A 22,576-nucleotide genomic window follows, 5' to 3' on the forward strand; every position below is an offset into this window, starting at 1 on the left:
TTAATTTCATAGTTTTATTTTCAACAACATAACATATTTGAGCATTAGTTTTATATTCATAAGTCATTACAATACCTTACAATCTACTTTGTTACCAACATTTGTATTTTCTTATAAGTACAGTATTTTAAAATAAGTTACATAATTAACTAATAACTAAATTATTTACTAGAAATAACAGTAAGTAGGTATATTAAAGCTTTTTAAAGTCGAAGTTTAAATCAATAATTGGTGATACTAAAATATCACATTGCCTTAGCGATGATAAAATTCATTCCCTAAACAAATTATGTAAATTTTGGTTATTGTTTTTTATTTATCGGGTTGCCATCTAAATCGACTTCTGTACTTGGTACTAAAGGTGGTTTGAAGCCGCCATATTCTATTCGTAAATTGGTCATTTTAGGAATTCTATCTGTTCTTCTTTGTCTATCAAATTCTTGATTTCTTTCCCATGTGAAATTGTATTCTTTCGTTGGTGGAGGTCCGAAATATTTCTGATCATTTGGAATATTATTTGTTGGTAAATTTGTATTATTTGTAGCATTTATATACGTGTATGACGAAGCGTATTGGTTGCCCCATAGCGTGGAATAAACGGGTGTTTTATTCAAACTTTTTAAGTATTCATCACTAGCTTTTTGTATTTGATAATTTCTTTGAGATTCAGCTTGTTGTTGCGTTTGGTAATTTTGATTACTTTGTTCCGTTTGATAGTTTTGATTCGTCTGTTGTAGTGTCGATACTTTTTGTAACGGAATATAGTTTATATAATGTCCTCCATTTTGCGTATATCCGCTATTTCCATAACCGTAATATATCGTCGGATCTATTTTCTCAAATTGGTACGGAAAATCCTGTTTTTGTTCTTTTTCCACTGGATAGGGTACTTTAACTTCTACGGGGTAGGGTACTCTTTTTTCAACGGGGTACGGTTTATCAACGTATTTCGTAACTATAACTGGTTTTTCCACGATTTTCTCGACCACAGTTTTAACTGGATAGGGCACTTGAATAGGTACTTTTTTTTCTACAATATGATCTATATGTACTGGATAGGGTACTTTCTTCTCGACTATTCTGTCCACTGGGTACGGTTTGGGTACATGTACTTGGTAGGGCACAGGGTGGGGTACGGGCACTTTTATATGTCTTTCGACTATTTTTGTCACTGGTTTTTCCACAATCTTTTCTACGGGTACAGGAATCCGCCTTTCCACTGGGTAGGGCACAGGTACTTGTACTTCTTGAGGTACAGGGTAGGGTACTTTCTTTTCTACCGGGTAGGGTACAGGGACTTCTTTGTGAACGATCTTTTCTACCGGTTTCTCTACTGGTACCGGTATGTGAATATGTTTTTCGACCGGAATTGGGTATAACACTTTATGTTCAACGGGAACTGGGACAGCTATAGGCGTGGGTACAGCTATAGGATGTATAACGTTTTTCTCCACTACTTTTTCCACTGCGTAGGGTACATGAACTGGTCTATCCACATATACTTTATGTTCGACAGGATAGGGTACACGCACTTCGACAGGATAGGGCTTTAAAACTTCGACAGGGTATGGTTTATCGACGTATCTAGTGACTTCTACAGGTTTTTCCACAATTGTATCGTATCTAACTGGATATGGTACAGGTCTATCGACCGGCACTTGCTTGACCACTTCTACTCGTTCGGGATAAGGGACTTTCTTCTCTATATATCGATCTACGTATTTTGTTACTGGAACCTCTTTTTCTATTATAATCGGTTGTAATACTTTGTCGTTGTTGTAATTTTTATTAGATTCGTACGAATTTCTAGGATTTGACTCATTTGGTTTTATGATAACTTCAGTATATGCATTACCGGCTCCATCGCTATCGTTAGATTTATCGTGATTTTCTTGTGAATTGTGTTTTTGTTGTTCTTGTTGATTTCTTTCGTTTTCTTGCAAAGACATATACTGTTCGTATAATGCTTTAGCATAATTTTGGGGTCGTCTATCATTCATTCTGCCTTCTTCTAAATACTCATGATATTCAACATCATTTATATGTGTTATTTCTAATGGTATCGATTGTTGTATTTCTATAATGGTTCTTTCTTTTTTAGGAATAACAGTTTTTGGTATATTTTCGCTTTCCGAAATTTCATAATCCTCTAGATTATTATCATTTGTATCATTATTTAGAAGTCGTAAAGCAACTGTTATTGGTGTTAAATAATTCTGGCTTATTGGTCGTGGAGTTATATTTACCAAATTTTCATCATTATTATTAGAGTTATTTTCGTCTAAACTATTTTTAACTGCTACTAGTTCATAACCGTTTTCCATATACGGTACCATGGTTGAAATAAAATTATTAATAGCTTTGTCTTTGAAACTGTCCTTATTCGAATCTTCTACAATTATTGGTGTATTAAATTTGTATTCATTGTTCTGTATATGATTTTGGTTTCTATTACTATCGTGTCGAGTCTTTGTATTTACAATATTCCCATACTTAGTGGAGACAGTGTGTTGATTTTGTGGTGTAATTCTTTTAGAATCAAAGTAACCTTGAGATCTAGCACTGTATCTATGGCGGGGTTTAATTAAATCATCATTTAAAGAATAAACGGATCTTTCTACAGCATGATTTATTTTCAAAAGATCTTCATTCGATATTAAGTCTTGTGTAGAAGCTACTAAGCGCGATATTCCTTCTTCTTCAGTAAATGTAATTGGTCTAGTAGTTGTTGAATAAAGTAATCTTTCATTTCTTTCATTTGTTGGTGGGTCTACTTGAAAATGAACTGTACCGCGATATGACAAAGGCGAATTTTCTTTAGCACCATAATCTCCATGTACTGTAGTGACGTCATTATTGGGAATTTCTAAGTATTCATTCGGTTCGTGTGTGTGTTTCGTTTCATCGTTAGTGCAATTGTGATTTTTAAATACTTGTACCAATTCAATATTTTGTTTATCGTTTTGGTTTGTATTGAATTTCGTGTTTTCTGTATATTTATTTTCGTTTATTTGATAATTAGTATTTGGAGCAGTTTGAACATTATTATTTGCATCGTGTTCTACACGGAAGTTATAAAATTCCGATTTAGGTAGTTCGTTATAAAATAAATTGGGATTAGGATAATTGGGATATTGTATATTTTGTAATTGTTCCGGTATTATTTGGAACACTTGGTTGGATTGTAAAGTAGGGGCTGGAAATTGAGTTTGTAGAAGAAATATTTCAAGCGGATTCTGAGCTCTGAGGTCCGAAGTAGCGCTTGCTTCTTGCGTCTCGTTTGGTATTTTTGAACTGTAGGCTTGAGAAGTTATCTGAAAAAAAAGTTTTATGTATTAAATTTCTTGATATAATTCTAATTTATTGGTGTGAAATAGATTTTTTTGTATGAAGTTTTGCTCATGTACACAAATATTACTAAACCGATTTAGCTGAAAGTTTGGTAGGCAGATAGATTAAACTCACAAATAAGAAATGTAAACAATCCTTCTATTGTCAGAAATTATGTAAAACAAGTGACCAATTCAACGATATTATGAATGATAAGTTTTTTTTAAATGTGGATATGGTTTAAAATGAGTGCTGATGTGATATATAAACTTAATTATGTTATTGACTTTGAACAAAATTTACGAAATAAAAAAACATTATACAACTAGCTTACCGCCCGCGGCTTCACCCGCTTGGACTTAAACCTAATAAACTTCCTCTTGAATCAATCTATTAAAAAAAACCGCATCAAAATCCGTTGCGTAGTTTGAAAGATTTAAGCATACAAAGGGACATAAGGACAGAGAAAGCGACTTTGTTTTTTACTATGTAGTGATATATTTACCTGATCCAAATCAATAGCCCTCTGTCCCAAAGCAAAATTGGACGTATGTGTGTGGTGTCCGTTTGTGGACAAACTGACTGCGCCGTGGTAACCGCTACCGTCGGCTATGTATCGTACGTGTTGATCTGACTGCAAGGAGAATATATACATAAATAGAAAGAAGATAAAAACCCATGGAGGGTTGTCGCGTGAGAACCGCAGGACAGTTCTATGGCATATTATGATAATACATACGTACGGTTACTTACATATTTTATAAAATTAAATTGTAATACTGAAATGATTTAAAAGAGCAACTATGGAGTTTCTTGCCGATTCTTCTCCATAGATACTGCTTTCCGAATCGGTGGTAAATGATAAAAATATGTATTGACGTTTCAAAAGTGCTTCTCGAAGAAGTCTAATTGAATAAATAAATGTTTGAGTTTGAGTTTGAGTTTGAATATAAGTATATAAATAAATCAATAAAACTGATTTGTTTTAGTTCTGTGAAAGAAAACAGTGAAGGTTAAGAAAAGACTAAAAAAGTAAGCTATAAATATCAAATAGGGTATCTGTCTGTGTGGTGTGTTCAAGTGAGTCTCCGAAAAGGCTTTACCGATTTTTACTAGAATTTCAAAACGTTTATCTCAAAGAAAAATGAACAGATCCACGTGTCAAGAATGCAGTAAAACACATATCAATGCTATGTAGTTGATTACAGTACAAAAAAGCCTTGGCCATAGCCTTTTTAGCTAAGTGCCTTGCACCCGTTTTTTCTTGTATTTGCGTATACAATTTTATAACTCGTTACTTGCTGAGATACCTAGATTTCACATTGATTTCTCTGATTTTTTATGTCATATCAATCAGGAGCAACTGGTAATTTTTGTCTATACGTGTACTTATGTCCTATACATATACTGACCTATACCACCCTATACATACTTATTTTATCACTACCTACTTACATCATTATTATTTATTATAAAACAAAGTCCTTCGCCGCGTCTGTATGTCTGTTCGCGAACCTAGAGACAAAAACTACTGCACCGATTTTCATTCAGTTTTCACGAATGGATAGCATAGCAAGGAATATTTAATACTTGTTTAGTTTAAGACTACGAAGGCGAAGCCGTGATACATAAATTTCACTGTTTTCGTATCAATTGTAACTTATGAACTAATTGAAAAACTGATTCATGATAAAAATTTGTCTCTGGTTTAATCTATACTAATATTATAAAGCTGAAGAGTTTGTTTGTTCGTTTGAACGCGCTAATCTCAGGAACTACTGGTCCTATTTGAAAAATTATTTTGGTGTTATCATCTAGCTAAGCTCAACAGGGGCGGAGCAATGCGGGTGAAACCGCGGGGCACAGCTAGTATAGAATATATTTACTTAACTTACACTATAAAACTGAAGAGTTTGTTATAAGGAATAGTAGAGGGGACAATGCGCGTAAACCGCGGGGTACAGCTGCTGCTAATTTTATTATATATTTCTAATGTCTATTAAAAATAAAAACCACATCCAGATCTGCTTAATCCTTTACGCATGACGTAACATACACACTATCACTTTCGCATTTATTAACAAAAGAGGAAAGAAAGGGAGAAACTTTTAATTAAATGATTGAAAAGGAAATATTTTTTTAATTGACAATTTTCAACGCGTTTGTATGTCAAATATATTAAATGGTATTTGTATGATTTATAATGTGTTAAATGATCCAAAGCGATACGCGCGGTTTATTACAGTTTTTGTTGTAAATTTCTAGATGGCTATCACTTCCCGGTGTAGGGGAGACCGGGTACAAAAGTAACGGTGGGTCGAAAGTAACAAATGCTCTCTAGATTTATCCAATGGGCGAACACCGCTTAGCCTCTGTCAGGTGATAGCCGAGAGTGCCCCCCTTAATTGTATTCATTCGCCGCGTGCGCCACGCGTTGTTAGGCTGTGTGACAGGACACAACGTGTTTTCACGAATCAAAAGTAAGATTTTCGACATTTTTTTATTAAACGTTTACGTAGTCTTAAAAGGATGATAGAAATCTGAATGTTTGCATATCCATTCTTGATTAGAGTAATTGTGAATTGCTCATAATCATTTTAATGTAGCACGTTCCGTTTTAAAGTTTTGTTGCACGTCTTGGCAAAAATATAGACGGGTACAAAAGTAACATAGCCCTATGGGTACAAAAGTAACATGTTATTTTTGTCCCATTATGATTATGTATATTTTTATGTCGGAGAATTTAAATAACTCTCCATAATTAATTATAGTTAGGTAGATATGTGAAATAATATTAAATAATGACTCAGTGCGCACACCTTGCGCGGTCGATGGTAGTACCGAGACTATATCATCGAGCTACTGACTCAAGGAATACCATAGCATGGCCCGACACCCCATGCATTTCATATCAATTGAATATCAACATTATGTTGTACGCCATAGAGTTCATTATAATAGGAAGGTATAGCCACATAACAACTACTATGTTATAATTCTCTCACACGGCCATTCTGACAACGAGCGCGTTCTCGCGCGAACATTCGACTAGTAATTTTGCGCAGATTACTTACTGCGTTGCTATTTCATTTGCTGTATTCAAACTCTTTTCCCTTCACGGTTTGTAACTTTTCACACCGACTCACAAATTATAACTCATCATCGTCATCATCGGCGATATCAACAACTGCTACTGTCGCCTAAAGACGAAGCTTTGAATGTATTGTGTGTGTGTGTATTATATTGTAAGTGTAGAGCTCTGAACAAATACTGGAACTACATGCAGCGCGGAGCCTGACATGTACTGTAGTCACATGAAGCGCAATGCTTCGCACAAAATCTGGAACTACATACAGCGCGGAGCCTGTCATGTACTGTGACTACAAGGAGCTTAAAGCTACCCACAACAACAGGAACTACACGAAGCGCGAAGCTTCAAATGTACTGTGATCACAAGGAGCGCAATGCTACCCATAACATCTGGAACTACATGCAGCGCGGAGCCTGCCATGTACTGTGATCACAAGGAGCGCAATGCTACCCATAACATCTGGAACTACATGCAGCGCGGAGCTTGCCATGTACTGGTGTGTGTGTGTTATAATGTAAATGTAGAGCTCTGAACAAATACTGGAACTACATGCAGCGCGGAGCCTGACATGTACTGTAGTCACATGAAGCGCAATGCTTCGCACAAAATCTGGAACTACATACAGCGCGGAGCCTCATATGTACTGTGACTACAAGGAGCTTAAAGCTACCCACAACAACTGGAACTACACGAAGCGCGAAGCTTCCAATGTACTGTGATCACAAGGAGCGCAATGCTACCCACAACATCTGGAACTACATGCAGCGCGGAGCCTGCCATGTACTGTGATCACAAGGAGCGCAAGCGCTACCCACAACTACACGAAGCGCGGAGCTTCCAATGTACAATATGACATACACGCCTTGCTATGTCAAACACAGAGCTATTATTGAGCTATTAAAGTGTGGTGTGCATGTGTGTTATGAAACTTTTGTGTAATACTTAGATTAACTATACGGAATTATGTAACAACCGAGGAAATAAATAGGTAAAAATAATAAAATAAAACAAAAATAAAAATATACGGAGTATTTATTTTTTTTACAATACTTTATTGTACAAAACAATGTAAGAAAATCTAGTACAAACTTATAAGGTAAAAATATTTTGCACAATATGCGGCCTTATTGCTACACAGCAATCTCTGCCAGGCAACTTGCAAATTACTGGAAGTAAGGAGTAACATTTGTGGAATACATTTTTATTCATTGGCTCACTTTCCAACTGCTTAGATGAATTTGGAAGTTCTTGACACAATTATGTACTGAGCATGGCCTCCAGTTTGAGGCTCGATTCGATACCTCTCGTTATCGCAAAGTCTATAATCTCATAATTTTGTATGGACTGGAGAACTTTTCTCCTAACTTAGTAATTAACATCGTATGACACGCCATCAATTTGTCGTCCAGTGACATATTTAGTGTATTTACAGGAATACACAAAACCACCTTGCACTTATAACTTGATGTATACTAGGTATAATAAGAACACTTTACGGGGCAGATTAACAGCTAATAATTAATTTACGAGGACTGAACCTAAAGTCTAAGGTTCTAAAGTCACACCGACTTTCATATCATTTACCACTACCGACGATATCACATTTTCATAGTCTACCTTGAGACAATTCAATAATCATAAATGACCGCCAAAACAAGTAAAATAATATTGATGTTACAATCGGCTTTTCTTTCTTACTAACACAATATCAACATTAAACAGAATGCTTTTTTTTTTCAATACGAGTCTTATAGACGTTCAAATGCTCGTCCATCCTGACTTTTGCGTTATTTCTAATTTCAAACAGGTTAACTTTTAAACTGTTGACACTCGTACTAAATCATTATAGCGTAGTGGTCTTGCAGCCTATAGACAATTGCATTGGGCTGTCGCCTGTGTTAAACTTTTTGATAAAATACAATTCAAAGTAAGTTGAATTTCGCCAATTGTAGAATACCAATATCTACGTTCATGACTACGCGGAGGACTTGCAGCCTATAGACAATTGCAATGGGCTGTCGCCTGTGCTGTGCGTTTCTTTCATACAATACAATTCAAACTAAGTTGAATTTTGCCAATAACCGTAGAATACCATTATCTACGTTCATGATTTTCAGCGATAATGAAACAATGAACTTAAGAACAGACATAAAACTTTTAAAATAACTCGTTAGCGCAATAATTCATCCCGCTTGTAATTTTATGAAACTCAAAAGAACACTGCCAACTCAAGTCTATGAGTTCGCTACCTGCGAATGACGTAGCTTTATCGGCTACTATTCCTTTCAGCGCACAACAAAAACAAAGCGCTTAACATGCTCTTTTTTTTTTTTGAAGACACATTTTTAACAGGAGCTAGGTGAAAATATTAACCAATAAATGCGTCAACAATTACCAATGCGCATTCTATACTGCTACTCGTAAGTGCCATTCGTATCGATGGTTATGTATGAAGTGGTTCTGATACATTTTCTATCGGATGTCAAGTCAACTGTCTAGCTCTAGAGGGCCTTTTATTAACTTTGCAATCTAAAAACGTTCAATGTACGTTCTAACGAACTAAGTACACAAAGTTTGCAGGTTTTTCCAAACTAAAATGTTTCAAATAAGTAATCATGAAATGATTGTATCAATAAATGATTGATAACACTTTGTTTGCACCAAACAAAAGAAAATGTCTATACAGCAAGCATTTTTTTAATCGTATGTGACACCTTAAATTTAAATCAATAATATCATTTTATCGGCTTCAATTACTTTACTTATGTTCGGATCTAAGTTGTTCGGCTTGTAGTCGTCGCGAATCTTTACTATTTTTGCCCAAATTGAACATTATGTGAAGACAACTAGTTTCTACTAATAAAATCTACACGCGGTATTCTTGGACCCTTGCGTAGGTACCGACTTCGAAATCAAAAGCTTGTATGTAAGCCCATCATCTATGAACACGAGGAGAAAATATTTTTCTTATGACATGATGCTTTGAGACTATTTCAGTCTGTTAATATTCTAAAATGTTAACGCTTAATAGATTATGCTTGAGGTCTTCTTAAATCTTATAGCTCTATTTAATTACTATGATAAAAACTTTCTGTGTCAGTGATTCTTTGATAATATTCGAGTTTTAAGTTGATCATTACTTTCTTGTAGGAAAACTGAACCACTATTAATCTATTGAACAGGAATCTGTTTGTACTTCAACAACGAGCTTTGTCCGAAAATCGTTATTAAAGAAGCAGAAATCTTTTTTTTATCATTCTAAAATATTTCGCGAACTTAAACGTTCTTTTGACAATAATGCTTCAGCAAGAGCCTTATTTTTTTTTATCTGAAAAGTCTACCATTTGATGTTGTGAAACCTTGTGGTGAATACCTATTCAATGTTGCAACAGCAACCTGCATTTATTCCAATTAAATGAAAACTCTGCGCAAGCGAGACTTTCAATATTCTTTTTAAACAAAAGAATGTAACCTCTTATGATTTTGAAACTCGAGAACATCGTTGATAATAAAAAAGTAGCTATGAAGTCACGTAATTTATGTAGTCCTTGGTTAACAACAAGGGCATTACAAAACCTTATCAATGTTGAAAGAACTGTAGATTGTGCTAGGGTTGTATTCACAAGTCTTATTCCCATTTCACAAAATTTGTGCTTTACTTTCAATAATGGATCTCACACGATGAACATCATTAAAATCATTTAAATCCGTGTCTATAGATTCAAAATTATTGTCCGCAATAACAAATATTGTTTATTTTAAATTCACGAATAATTTGAGCCCATTGTTATCCATAATCAAACTACGTCCGGCTCTAGTAAAAACATCTCGACCTGTTACTCCATCCCAGGAAGTACTCGAGAGTCTACAATAACCAAAGCTCATATTTACATCATTAACAGTTATGGGTAATGTTGTACGGGCGAATGAATAGGTTGATACAGTGACAGTTCTTGTTACGCGAGTGTATACAAATTCTAGAGGCCCGGTCATGCTATCGGCTATCCTTTTACAAAGGAAAAAAAAAAAAACAATCGGACCTGCTGTCAATAAGGCACTTGAACTTTACGCCGGCAACGTCTGTGACTGTAAGCGGGGTATCGTGCTGTAAACACACATTAATAAGGGTATTGTTTCTTTAAGAGCGCGCCGCCCGTTGCTTAGAAAAACAAACCTCTTCTATGTGACCAAATTTATGACAATAAAACTATTTCTTAAATATTGAGCGGACCTTTGTTATTCTTATCGATTAAACTAACTGATTTTGTTTCATGGGCGAGATTTACAGTCACGTTTGTAATGACATGTGAACACACAGTTATAGCAAACAATTTGCAACATGCGACGCTTTAAATGATTTATGCCAAAATGTCTATCAAGACCCACAAAATCAATCGGCGTGTATCATAATAAATCAGATCATACCTGGTCATCTGCAATACCTTCTACCACGAATTTACTATATTCGCATAGTTCCAGCCCGTTCTCAGCCGGTCGATTAGCGCCAACTTTGTAGTGGATTTGTAGTGGAGCACTCGATGTATGTTGAAACTCGATCACTTTTTTACCATACCATATCTCGAAAAGGTATTTCCTCTCGCTTCTTAGCTTTTTTTTTCACGTTAAAAATAATGTCCACACAGGTAGATGAAGGCTGGCCTCGTTGTGGGTCTTCCTTACTTATGCGTTAGACCCGGAAACAAAATGTTTCGTTTTAGGAAAGTGTATCTGCCATTTCTTTTAACAGAGATGCGCACGACATGGTGCTTTACAACTCACACACAACACATGATGTTGTTGTTGTTGTGTTAACATTCTCACGATTTATTGGTGGAAACTCTGGTTCTTCTCGAACCTCATTAACACTATCTATTTCTTCTTGAACTTCACTAACACTATCACTCGTTTCACTCACTTGTAGATTTGCATCGTTTAACGTAGTCTCATTCTTATTGGAATCGGGGGTAATAAGTGCCGATCCCACCGCTGCTGTCGGAGAATTTAAATAACTCTCCATAATTAATTATAGTTAGGTAGATATGTGAAATAATATTAAATAATGACTCAGTGCGCACACCTTGCGCGGTCGATGGTAGTACCGAGACTATATCATCGAGCTACTGACTCAAGGAATACCATAGCATGGCCCGACACCCCATGCATTTCATATCAATTGAATATCAACATTATGTTGTACGCCATAGAGTTCATTATAATAGGAAGGTATAGCCACATAACAACTACTATGTTATAATTCTCTCACATTTATTTACACCTTTACTTCAACAGAATGCCGTGATAACGAACTAGATCGAGGAATTACCGACACGGCTGACGAGCATTTTGAAAGATGATTTTGGCACACGTCACATCCTGTTACAAATGACTTGAAATTTTGTGGATCATTTGTAACAGGATGGCGGTTCTTAGTACGCAATGACAAAAAGAAAAATGATGGTCAGAACGCTGATACCGGATACCTTAAGATACTAAAACGTTTTATATTAGAGAATCTTAACATAAAACATTATAGTATCTTCAACGTGTGTGACGCGCTTTAGAGGCGTTGCAAAAAAATATAATATTTGCCATATTATCATATTATTAGATTTATAAAAAAAAATAAAAGCCGGGAATACTAGTTCAGCTACCTTGCGTCGATCGAGATTTACTAATAACAAATAAATTGATCTACGCGACTATTTAATCGAGTGCTCTACAGTTTATTTTCGGTTATCTCCATCAACGAGCATAATGTGAATAATTTTTTTTTGTTAACCTTGCTGAGGTATTGGGAAAGGTACCAATTTGAGCCAAAAGCCACTATAATACCAAAACCTAACAAAATTGTAGAATAAAAAGGCATTAAACAAGTACATAGGTGCCATAACTTTAGCAGAGTCTGGAAAATTAGTAACTGTTACTGTTGCCATTAATGCTCTAGGAGAACACATCCCGCTTTTTTCGTTTTGCTGAGGGTCCTGGTGGTTGTGATGGAGCTGGGAATGCTTGTGGATGGATGCAGGATGTACAATTTTTAATTATAAAAGAATGATTTTAATTAATCTCATTACTTAAACTAAGAATATTTTTTATCGATTTGTTTTGTATTATATTTGTAAATATTATATTTAAAATACAAAAGTTGGTTTGTTTTACTAATACAAAGTCTTTAAACAAATAATTTGTTGATTTACCATCATAATATTGTATTAATTACCAACCCCTTTAACTTGTTACTTTCGACCCACGACGTGTTACTTTCGACCTGCTTACGGGGTCGAAAGTAACAACTGACGATTTTTTTTTAAATTTCGTTTATTAATATAAAACACTACATAATGTAATAAATTGAAACGCTAGTGTAAAGAATATGAACTAAATTTATATATGGTTATATTAATTTAATGATAACAGTAACACCCAGTGAGAAATCAAGGCAAAAGTACAAAGTGTTACTTTTGTACCCGGTCTCCCCTACTAATCGTTTTGTGATTAGCCGTTGATTCGTTGTATTTAATGGTTTCGTTAAAATTATGAGTTTCGATAGTTTACATGCATGATTCAGAATTGATTTTTTTTTTCTATTATGTTACAAAAGTGTTTGTCTGTTTATTTTGGAAAGTGCGTTTATTAATGAAGTGATTAGATATAAATATAGATGTACTATAGAGTCTGAGGTAGGCTAATTTAATTACGAAAAAGGAATAAGGGTTACTTATACAATTAAACGCATATTCTATTGTCAGAAAACGCAATTGAACGAATTACCTAGGCTCATTTCAGTGAGCCTTTCTGTAGATTGTGCTATATGACTTATGCCTGGCCGTTAGAATGTGTTGTTAGTTTAAATATCAAATTTGATTAAAGTGTAGTGTAAATTGCATAAGAAAAATAAATAAATACTGTTTTAATTTTAACCGGTTTTGATAACTTTTTAATTTAAGGTAAAAGCACCTAATACGGAGGTATTTCGCAACATTTGAAAGTAAGTATCAAAAATAAGCATTTGTAAGTATTTCTAAAGGTGCCAAACCACTTTATCGTTAAAAGTGGAACTTAAATTTTGTATTGCTGTTGAGTCTATGTTTATTTTCATAATATTTCTTATTTAAAAAAAAAATTTAAATAGTCATGTCGATTTTCCCTAATACGGAGGTATGATTTTGGTCAGAGCCTAATACTGCGGTAGGCGGCTCCTAATACGGAGGGTCAGATATTATATACATTGAAGTTCCGTACAAATAATATTTGTTAAATAATAGGAATGTGTTAGTAAAGTAAATTGTAAGTTTTTTATTCATTAACCATACGTTGATTCACTTTTAATGTGTTTCATTTATGCTTTTAGTTTTATCGGAAAAAAAACACGCATATCAAATAAGAATCCACAAAAAAAGACACAAAACTTCTTATTTATTTACGCAACCCTAAATCTGGTAATTTTAAGTTCTATGAAATAGGGCCGTAATAGGAGATCATATATAACCTAATACAGAGTTACCTGGAAATATCTACCACCGTAATAGGAAAACTACTCGTGTTTTTAATAATCCTAATTCTGACCCATCAAAAATTCGATAAACAAGAGAATGTAAATGCTTAATCAAATGATAACAGTTTTTTGGCTCAGATGTGTAAAACTCAAATCAACAGTTATACAAAATAAATGATTTGTGATACATTAAAATACACCTTCCTATTTTTACCCCTTCTAAGAAACAAACATTTTGTACTCAACCATTTTCATATTTAACTGGATTTCTAATTAAGAAAACATACCGCAGAATATGGTTTCTAATTTATCAGATTAATAATTATTCCAACTAATCTTGGAATTAATTCAATAAGTAAATAAAATTAAAGTTATAAACAATTAAACATGCCCAGTATTTTTCCTATTTCGGAGTTATGCCACCGTATTAGGATTAATCTATAAAATTTGTATCGTATTACGGCGGTATTTTATTTCTTATTTTTTGGGTAGAAAATGACTTACAAATATGAAACAAGCTATTTAAATAGTGAGTGTAATAGTAGGAAAATGCAATAAACAATACATATACAAACTTGAACGGCTTTTTAGTACGAAAAACTTAGTTTATAAATATTAGTGTACTTACTTTTGTTGTTTCGCGTTTGTATGGAAACACCTCTCATGTCGATGCCGTTACACAGATTGATTGATCTTGTTGTGTTGTCTATGTGCTATACTTGCAAACGTTAGTTAAGTCATGGAGTAATAAATTTGGAATAAATAGCTTACGTTTTGGTGTACTTAAAATTTATAAAACAGGAATAAAACTCGAAAAAAGAAATACCACCGTATTAGGAAGCGATTTTGACTACCGCCGTATTAGGAGCCTTTACCTTAGTATGTGTTGTTAGGTAATATAGTTCAGGATACATCGCCCATTTTTGCAAGTGACTACTATCAAGCTGATTTTCCGTTTGTAGCTTTATTTTGATGAGACACCGAATAATTTCGTGTACGAAACTCTCGATTGTGGTAGCTAACAGAGATAACAAGGATACAATTTTTTGATTTGATGGTTCTCAAATATTTATTACGCAATTTGTAGGACAATATGTCTGTTGAATTATATAAACATTAACTAAGTGAAAACAAAAAAATCAGCTTGTTAGTAATCATTTATGATGACCTCGTTATCGATACACTTTGGAACGGAGGACTCTTTGAACAAACCATAGATTTTGTAGGACAAATATTTTTTCGAATAATTTAGGTAATTATCATTGAGATTGAACAAAAAAAAATTCAGTTAGTAATAAATATTTGAGAACCATCAAATCAAAATTTTTTATCCTTGTTATCTCTGTTAGCTACCACAATCGAGACTTTCGTACACGAAATTATTCGGTGTCTCATCAAAATAAAGCTACAAACGGAAAATTAGCTTGATAGTAGTCACTTGCAAAAATGGGCGATGTATCCTGAACTAATAGTCATATTATTAATGACGCCCTCTTTTCAAATGTTTTAAAATAAAAAATATAACACATGTTCATTAAATTCAATTGTTTTAGTAATTAGATACCTACTTGTTTATGAATAACAAATTGTAATTTAATATTCCGATTCAGTAGATATGGGGGATGTAGCTCAGTGGTAGAGCGTTCGCTTTGCATGTGAAAGGCCCCGGGTTCGATCCCCGGCATCTCCAATCTTTTTTAGTAGGTTAAATAGGTAGCGTTTTTCTTTCTTCGGTGCTTTCTTTATTACAAATACTTACTTCTTTCTTAATTTACTTCGTTGGTTAGTAATGCGAACAATTTTAAGATATATTTTATTATATGTATAGATTATTTTCTATTATAGTTTTTAAGTTAGACAGCTAAAAATGGCCATATGTTTAGGTCAGTATCGTATAAGGAAATGTAATATGAACCTGTCATTCATCCATAAATCTAATGAAATGTAATAATCTGTGTTATAAATATACATATCTAACAATCCACAGGTAATATCTAATAATTAATTTGATTTTTTTTATACAGACAGTTACTATAGATTAAAATTGTATATAGGAGTGCATAAAAGCATTTTAATTTACCTCAGGTAGTTTGACGAAATAATGTCCCACAGTTTGCGGCCCACTCGTCCGCATGTCCCAGCCCCATTGCCCGCCATTTTGGATTTGGTTCTGAAATAAGAAAATAATTTTAGATTAGAATAATGTTCCAATATTACATTTTGGAACACGTTGTGAGCATTTTATTGTGACCCATTGAGTTAATATGTACTACGTACGTATATGGACGTATACGTACGTTACAAAAATAGTAATTTTTACTCCGTCTATTTGTTCCAGCTAATCTCTGGAACGGCTGGACCGATTTGACGGGACTTCCAGGAGTTACTTAGGCTACTTTTTATTCTGATATTTCATAAGTTTTAGAAACATTAGGATTAAAAGAAAAACTCATTTACGGGGGTGAAACCGTGCGGCACAGCTAGTCCTACTAATATTACCTATAAATGCGAATGTTTGTATGTTTGTTTGTTTGTTACTTCTTCACGCAAATACTACAGATTACAGAACCGATTACAATGAGAAAGTAACTTGGATAACACATAGGATAGGTTTTATCCCGGAAATCCCACGGGAACGGGAACTATGCGGGTTTTACTTTGAATACGTGGGCGAAGCCGCGGGCGAAAAGTATGTATGTATGGGTGTATGAATATCACCACATATTTAATAAAATTCATGCACAAATTAACGTGGGAACGTCGTTTTAAAAATGATTCCACATGTACATATACAAGATAAATCTTTAATTTCCCGCCAAGCGTGCATGTACTAATCACAGAAAGTAGGCTACACCATTCTTTTTTCTTCAACGGATTATTGCATAATATAATAGAATCTGGTTCATTTGATCTGACATAATCCATAAAAGAGAGAGGCCATTAATCTTCCACAAAAATTGTTACATGTGTTTATTGCTTTTGTGATTAATACGATTTGATTATTATTTTTATGTTTTATTATGTCTGTAGGTGTGAAAGTATTTTACAGACTTTGATGAACTTTTGATTACGAGGTAGGTATATACTTGAAAACTAAATGAATAGCGTGTGATTTTGAATACTACCTATATAAAATAGGTAGGTCCTTTAAGTTAGATTAGTAGCTAAAAAAGGGACTACCAGCTGCCCCGGCAAACGTTATTCTGAAACATTCTTATCATTTTGTTTTAGGGGGTTGTAAAAAAGTTTTTAAAGCGAAACGAGAAGATTAGGAGAATGTATTGAAGAACACAAAGATTATTTATAGTGGAAGCGGCTGGAAGTCGAGGCCTAATATGCGTCACAAGACACGCTGATCACCAAACTGGAAAATCCCATGTGTTAAATATGTAATAATTTTTATGATAGATTTAGTTTTATATGTATGTTTTTATCAGCAATAAAGGCATAAATAAATAAAAAAGTTTTTGTTCGACTCTCAGAACTACCCAATATGCACACATTCATGAGAATCGGTCGAGCCGTTTCGGAGGAGGTAACTTCAAACACCGCGACACGAGAATTTTATATATTACATTATTATAATATCAAAAATTAAAACTGCAAACACGTTTAACCAGATACTGTAACTTTCTTATATTTTTTTCTTTATTTACAGACAAAGTTTAATATTTATTAACTTGATACAGGAAGCGAGGCTGGCCTTATAGAGGTATCAGTAAGAGTGGTTTGACAAAGAAAATATACCACATAACTGCCATTACATTAACGTTGTATAAAATGATATCTAAAATATCTACTTATATACTAATAAATTAATAATATTATAAAGCTGAAGAGTTTGTTTATTTGTTTGTTTGAACGCGCTAATCTCAGGAACTACTGGTCCGATTTGAAAAATTCTTTCGGTGTTAGATAGGTAGATTCCATTCATCGAGGAAGGCTATTTATTGGCTGTATAATATATTTATAATAACGCTGAACAACAAGAGCGGAGCTTCGCAGGTGAAACCGCGGAGCGCAGCTAGTCTTTACATATGTGTATTTATCTTGTGTACATATCCGAAAAAGCTGTATCGATTTTAATAGAATTTTTGAAGTTAAAAAGGTTGAATTGGGTCAAGATCTAGTCTTAAGTAGCCAATTACATACTCGTACAAACATACAGGTGAAGCTAATAAAAGTGTGTTAAAAGTTTTTAAAGCAGTAAATAATCTTTTAAGTTTCCTCAGGAAATCTGTTTAACAAACTTTATCTTAATCTGCTTAGCGGTTTAGATAGAAAAAGTGACAGATACACTTTCCCATTTATGATATTATTATAGTTGTATAGCTATGCAGGAAGTTTGGTTACATAAAGCTCGGTAAAGCTCGTGAAAGTTTGCCACAATAGTAGGCGTATAGATTAGGTTACATATTTTAACTTTAAGCTAGCCATTCTACTTATAAATGTAAGGTTCTATGGATGTATTATTTAGATAACAGTTTACTTAAAAGTAACTTAAATAACTAGGACAATAACAAGAAAAAATAGTTTACTATGGATAAAAACTTTATTCAGAGAAAATGATAAAAAATTTCTTAAATAGGTAAGGAGCAAATTTAATTTATAAGTACCATGAAAAAATGAAGGCGTAATTAGGCAATTTACAAGACGAAATAGTCTTATAAAGATAAATGCTTTATCTAGGAAACAAATGGCTTTAAATAGGGAGTAAAATCAACATAGGTATAAGAAGAAAAAAGTTAGTTCACTCACTAAGTATATGGACACCGTTAGTCACGGTTAGTCAATTTGTCATGGTTAGTCATATAGTCAATGTTAATACAGAATAACAGTACAAATCATAAAAATCTTAATTCGAATTCTTTAATATAGTGAGATGAATAATAATCAATAAGTTATATTTTACAAAAAAAAAATACATTTACAGACATTATTGGTTATGTACCTATTATGTGTAGAATTTTCACTTTTCACCAATAATTATTTTCATAATATCTTATTTCAACAGTATTTTTTAGTTTTACAATTTTATTGGATTTACTACATAGGTAAAAATATATTTTATAGATATATCAGCAAAACCTACGGAACCTTTTATCTATACATTATCTACCTACTACGTACTAAATATAAAGGGCCGCTAGATCGGATACCGGTTCTTATATAAGAGTAAAAGTAAATCCACTACAATTATCGTTATTTATTGCATCATATCGTTTGAATTGTTTATTTAATTAAGGTGTGTCTAATTTGTCGGTAAGTTGTTAGTTCAATCACAGATTATACTATACCTAGCTAGTTTTACTTCATGCATGGGCGTAGCCACGGTGGGGCAGGGTGGGGCACTTGCCCCACTCTAGCTTTAACCTGGAAGGTAGGTAGATACCTAACCAAATCTAAAAATTGAAGTAAGTACCTACTAACTCTTTTGACTGACTAACACCTAACAAGTGTCATACGCCCAGCGACCAAACGGCTGAAGATTTTTGGATCTATTTCGTGGTGTGGTAGGTGAACTATTGTTCAAATAGTTCACCTACTGTAGAATAATTCGAATAACGTGATGATATATAGCCTTCCTCGATAAATGAGCTATCTAACACCGAAAGAATTTTTCAAATCGGACCTGCAGTTCCCGAGATTAGCGCGTTCAAACAAACAAACAAACAAACATACAAACAAACAAACTCTTCAGCTTTATAATATTAGTATAGATTACACACGAAAAAAGAAAATAGCTGAGGTTTCTATGTTACATGAACTGTAAGAAAAATGAGTATAGTACCCCAATTAGTTACCCTTGCCTTCGCGAATGCCTTCGCGAGTGCCTTCGCGAATGCCTTCGCGAATGCCTTCGCGAGTGCCTTCGCGAATGCCTTCGCGAATGCCTTCGCAAATGCCTTCGCAAATGCCTTCGCAAATGCCTTCGCGAGTGCCTTCGCGAATGCCTTCGGAAATGCCGGCGGTACAGCCGCCGGCATTTGAAGACCTGGATATATCTTTGGGTACATACTTGGTACATACAGTTGCTAGTTACATATTATTTTCTATTGTTGCCCCACCTTGAGCCCATGGCTAGCTACGCCCATGACTTCAAGGATGTTGAAAAAGAGTCTATCTATGTATTTTTAATGCCTAGATTTAGATTCGTAAATGCTCTAATTAGTTAGTTATCTATTTATCTATACTTTAATATTATAAAGCTGAAAAGTTTGTTTGTTTGTTTGTTTGTTTGAACGCGCTAATCTCGGGAACTACTGGTCCGATTTGAAAAATTCTTTCGATGTTAGATAGCCCATTTATCGAGGAAGGCTGTAGGCTATATATTATAACATTAAGACTAACAAGAGCGGAGCTATGGGGGTAATAGGTACCGCACAGCACAGCTAGTGACTAATAATGTTTGATAACATAATAGTCGTGTATTATTTTTATTGCCACTTCGTCTATATTTCTGAACTGGATCAGCAGAAGAAGACAGTAAGACGGATAAACATACATTTTTGATATGGTTTTGTGTAATCTATACTAATATTATAAAGCTGAAGAGTTTGTTTGTTTGTTTGTTTGTATGTTTGTTTGTATGTTTGTTTGTTTGTTTGTTTGAACGCGCTAATCTCGGGAACTGCAGGTCCGATTTGAAAAATTCTTTCGGTGTTAGATAGCTCATTTATCGAGGAAGGCTAATATAGGCTATATATCATCACGCTACGACTAACAGTGTGCCTAGTGCGAGTTTTCATCAAGTACGAAACGTTACTATCGCGTTTGCGTCACAGCCGAATTAGTATGGGAAATCGAACAGCGCCCTTAGCGGACGTATGGGGAAGCTTTGACTTGGTCTATCCGAATAAAATTTTTATGGGACCAATTCGACACCATCCCGCATCGAACAAAAAAGAATCACGTAAATCGGTTCAGAAACCTCGGAGTAATCGGTGTACATACATAAAAAAAAAATATACCGGCCGAATTGATAACCTCCTCCCTTTTTTTGAAGTCGGTTAAAAATAGAATTATCGAAATCAGTCCACCCGTTCACGCGTGATACCGTGACAACTGACAACGCGAAAGGTTTCATTTTTTTAATATAGATAATTAGGTATGCATTCATTGCTAAGATATTTTGCCACGGTTATATTATGATAACATGCTTTTGCGTTATGTGAAATGAAAACAAACAAAACAACAAAAGAACTGATTGTTTTGATAAGTTATAATAGATTTGATTTTATATAATTTTTAGGTTAAGTAGGTACCTACCTATACAAAATGAATTAAATTATTATTATTAAAGAACAGCATCCGCTGAGAATGATAGGAATATCTAGTGAGTTAGTAACGTTATTTTTTCGTATTACTTATTCCATATTTTGTAGAAAAGTAAGTAGTAAGTAAAAATACGTACGATAGTAAGTAGTTTAGTAATAAAAAGTGGATCAGTAGTTCTTGAGATTAGCGCGTTCAAACAAACAAACAAACTCTTCAGCTTTATAATATTAGTATAGATTTCGTATATAATTTTGATTTATTAATCGTTTTTTGTTCAGGATACTTATAAGTAAAAACTAAAGTCCATATTTATAACAAATTCTATGAAGTTATGTATGAAATGTGTTACGTATATCGGAACTCTAACAATGGAACCGACATCCGATTTAAGATTGTGTACCACTACAAATGCGATGCTATAAAAATATGTCCCCGAGAAATAAATTATTGTACTTACAAAATAAAAAAGAAAATGTATTTGAATAATTACGTCCAGCCTGTTCAGGTAATTGTATTATTAGTACTGAACATTCTAATCTAATATATAAAAATCAATGCCACTTTTCGTTGTAATTCCATAACTCGAGAACGGCTGAACCGATTTCGATAATTCTTTTTTTATTATATTCCTTGAAGTACGAGGATGGTTCTTATGTAGAGAAAACGTTAATATGTACCACGGGCGAAGCCGGGGCGGACCGCTAGTATAAATATAAAAATAATCAAGTATTTAGTAAATGAAATATGTACATTAACTTTGGACTCATGAGAAATAGCTATAATTCTTAATCATCTAAGTATGTGAAATAAAATACATTTTTCTCCGTAAAAAATGAGTTTCATAATAAATATTATGAAACTCATTTTTTTGTGTAAATACACTAAATCATTATCACCTCATACGAATAACACCTTATAGATAGTGAGGGCGCGTTTATATGACATGGAATGTTACCGCGCGGCGAAAGTACGGTGACCGCGCTGCGGCCGCGCGCTCAGCCACGCCACTGCGAACCCGGTCCATTTCCAGTTGAACGTAAAGTTGAAATTAATTTGAGTAACTAACTGCGCGGTGGCCGCGCGGCCGCCACGCGATCGAAGAGCTGCCGCCGCGCGGCCACCGCGCAGTTAGTTACTCAAAATTAATTTCAACTTTACGTCCTTGTTAATAAAACATAAATTTGCTATAACTGAACAGCCGCCGCACCGACCTGAACGACCGCGCGCGTCGTCTAACTGCAGCCTAAGCGGGCAAACAGGCGAATGTAAAGCTATATAACTAAATATATCATAGCTATAAGTGAACCTAGCCTTTATAGAAAGCATTTATTTCCTTTATTTTAAACAATAGCAGCTATGGCTATTATGTCGCAATTCTATTT

General features: G+C 34.1%; 1 protein-coding gene and 1 non-coding gene across 2 annotated transcripts in view; one reads left to right on the plus strand and one right to left on the minus strand.

Moving 5' to 3' along the window:
* Window positions 1–22,576, minus strand: part of LOC123703720 — a 30,977-nt gene continuing 8,401 nt past the window's right edge. The window contains exons 4-6 of the mRNA XM_045651814.1: window positions 15,997–16,086; window positions 3,836–3,964; window positions 1–3,314 (exon numbers count right to left, since the gene is read on the minus strand). Coding sequence (XP_045507770.1) covers window positions 303–3,314; window positions 3,836–3,964; window positions 15,997–16,086 — 3,231 coding nt within the window. The 3' untranslated portion in view covers window positions 1–302. The remainder of the gene's footprint in view (window positions 3,315–3,835; window positions 3,965–15,996; window positions 16,087–22,576) is intronic.
* Window positions 15,535–15,606, plus strand: Trnaa-ugc. Its single transcript has one exon. It is a non-coding gene; the product is annotated as a tRNA-Ala (tRNA).

The sequence above is a fragment of the Colias croceus genome, chromosome 27 (genome assembly GCF_905220415.1).
Source record: "Colias croceus chromosome 27, ilColCroc2.1".
Taxonomy (NCBI): Eukaryota; Metazoa; Arthropoda; class Insecta; order Lepidoptera; family Pieridae; genus Colias; species Colias croceus.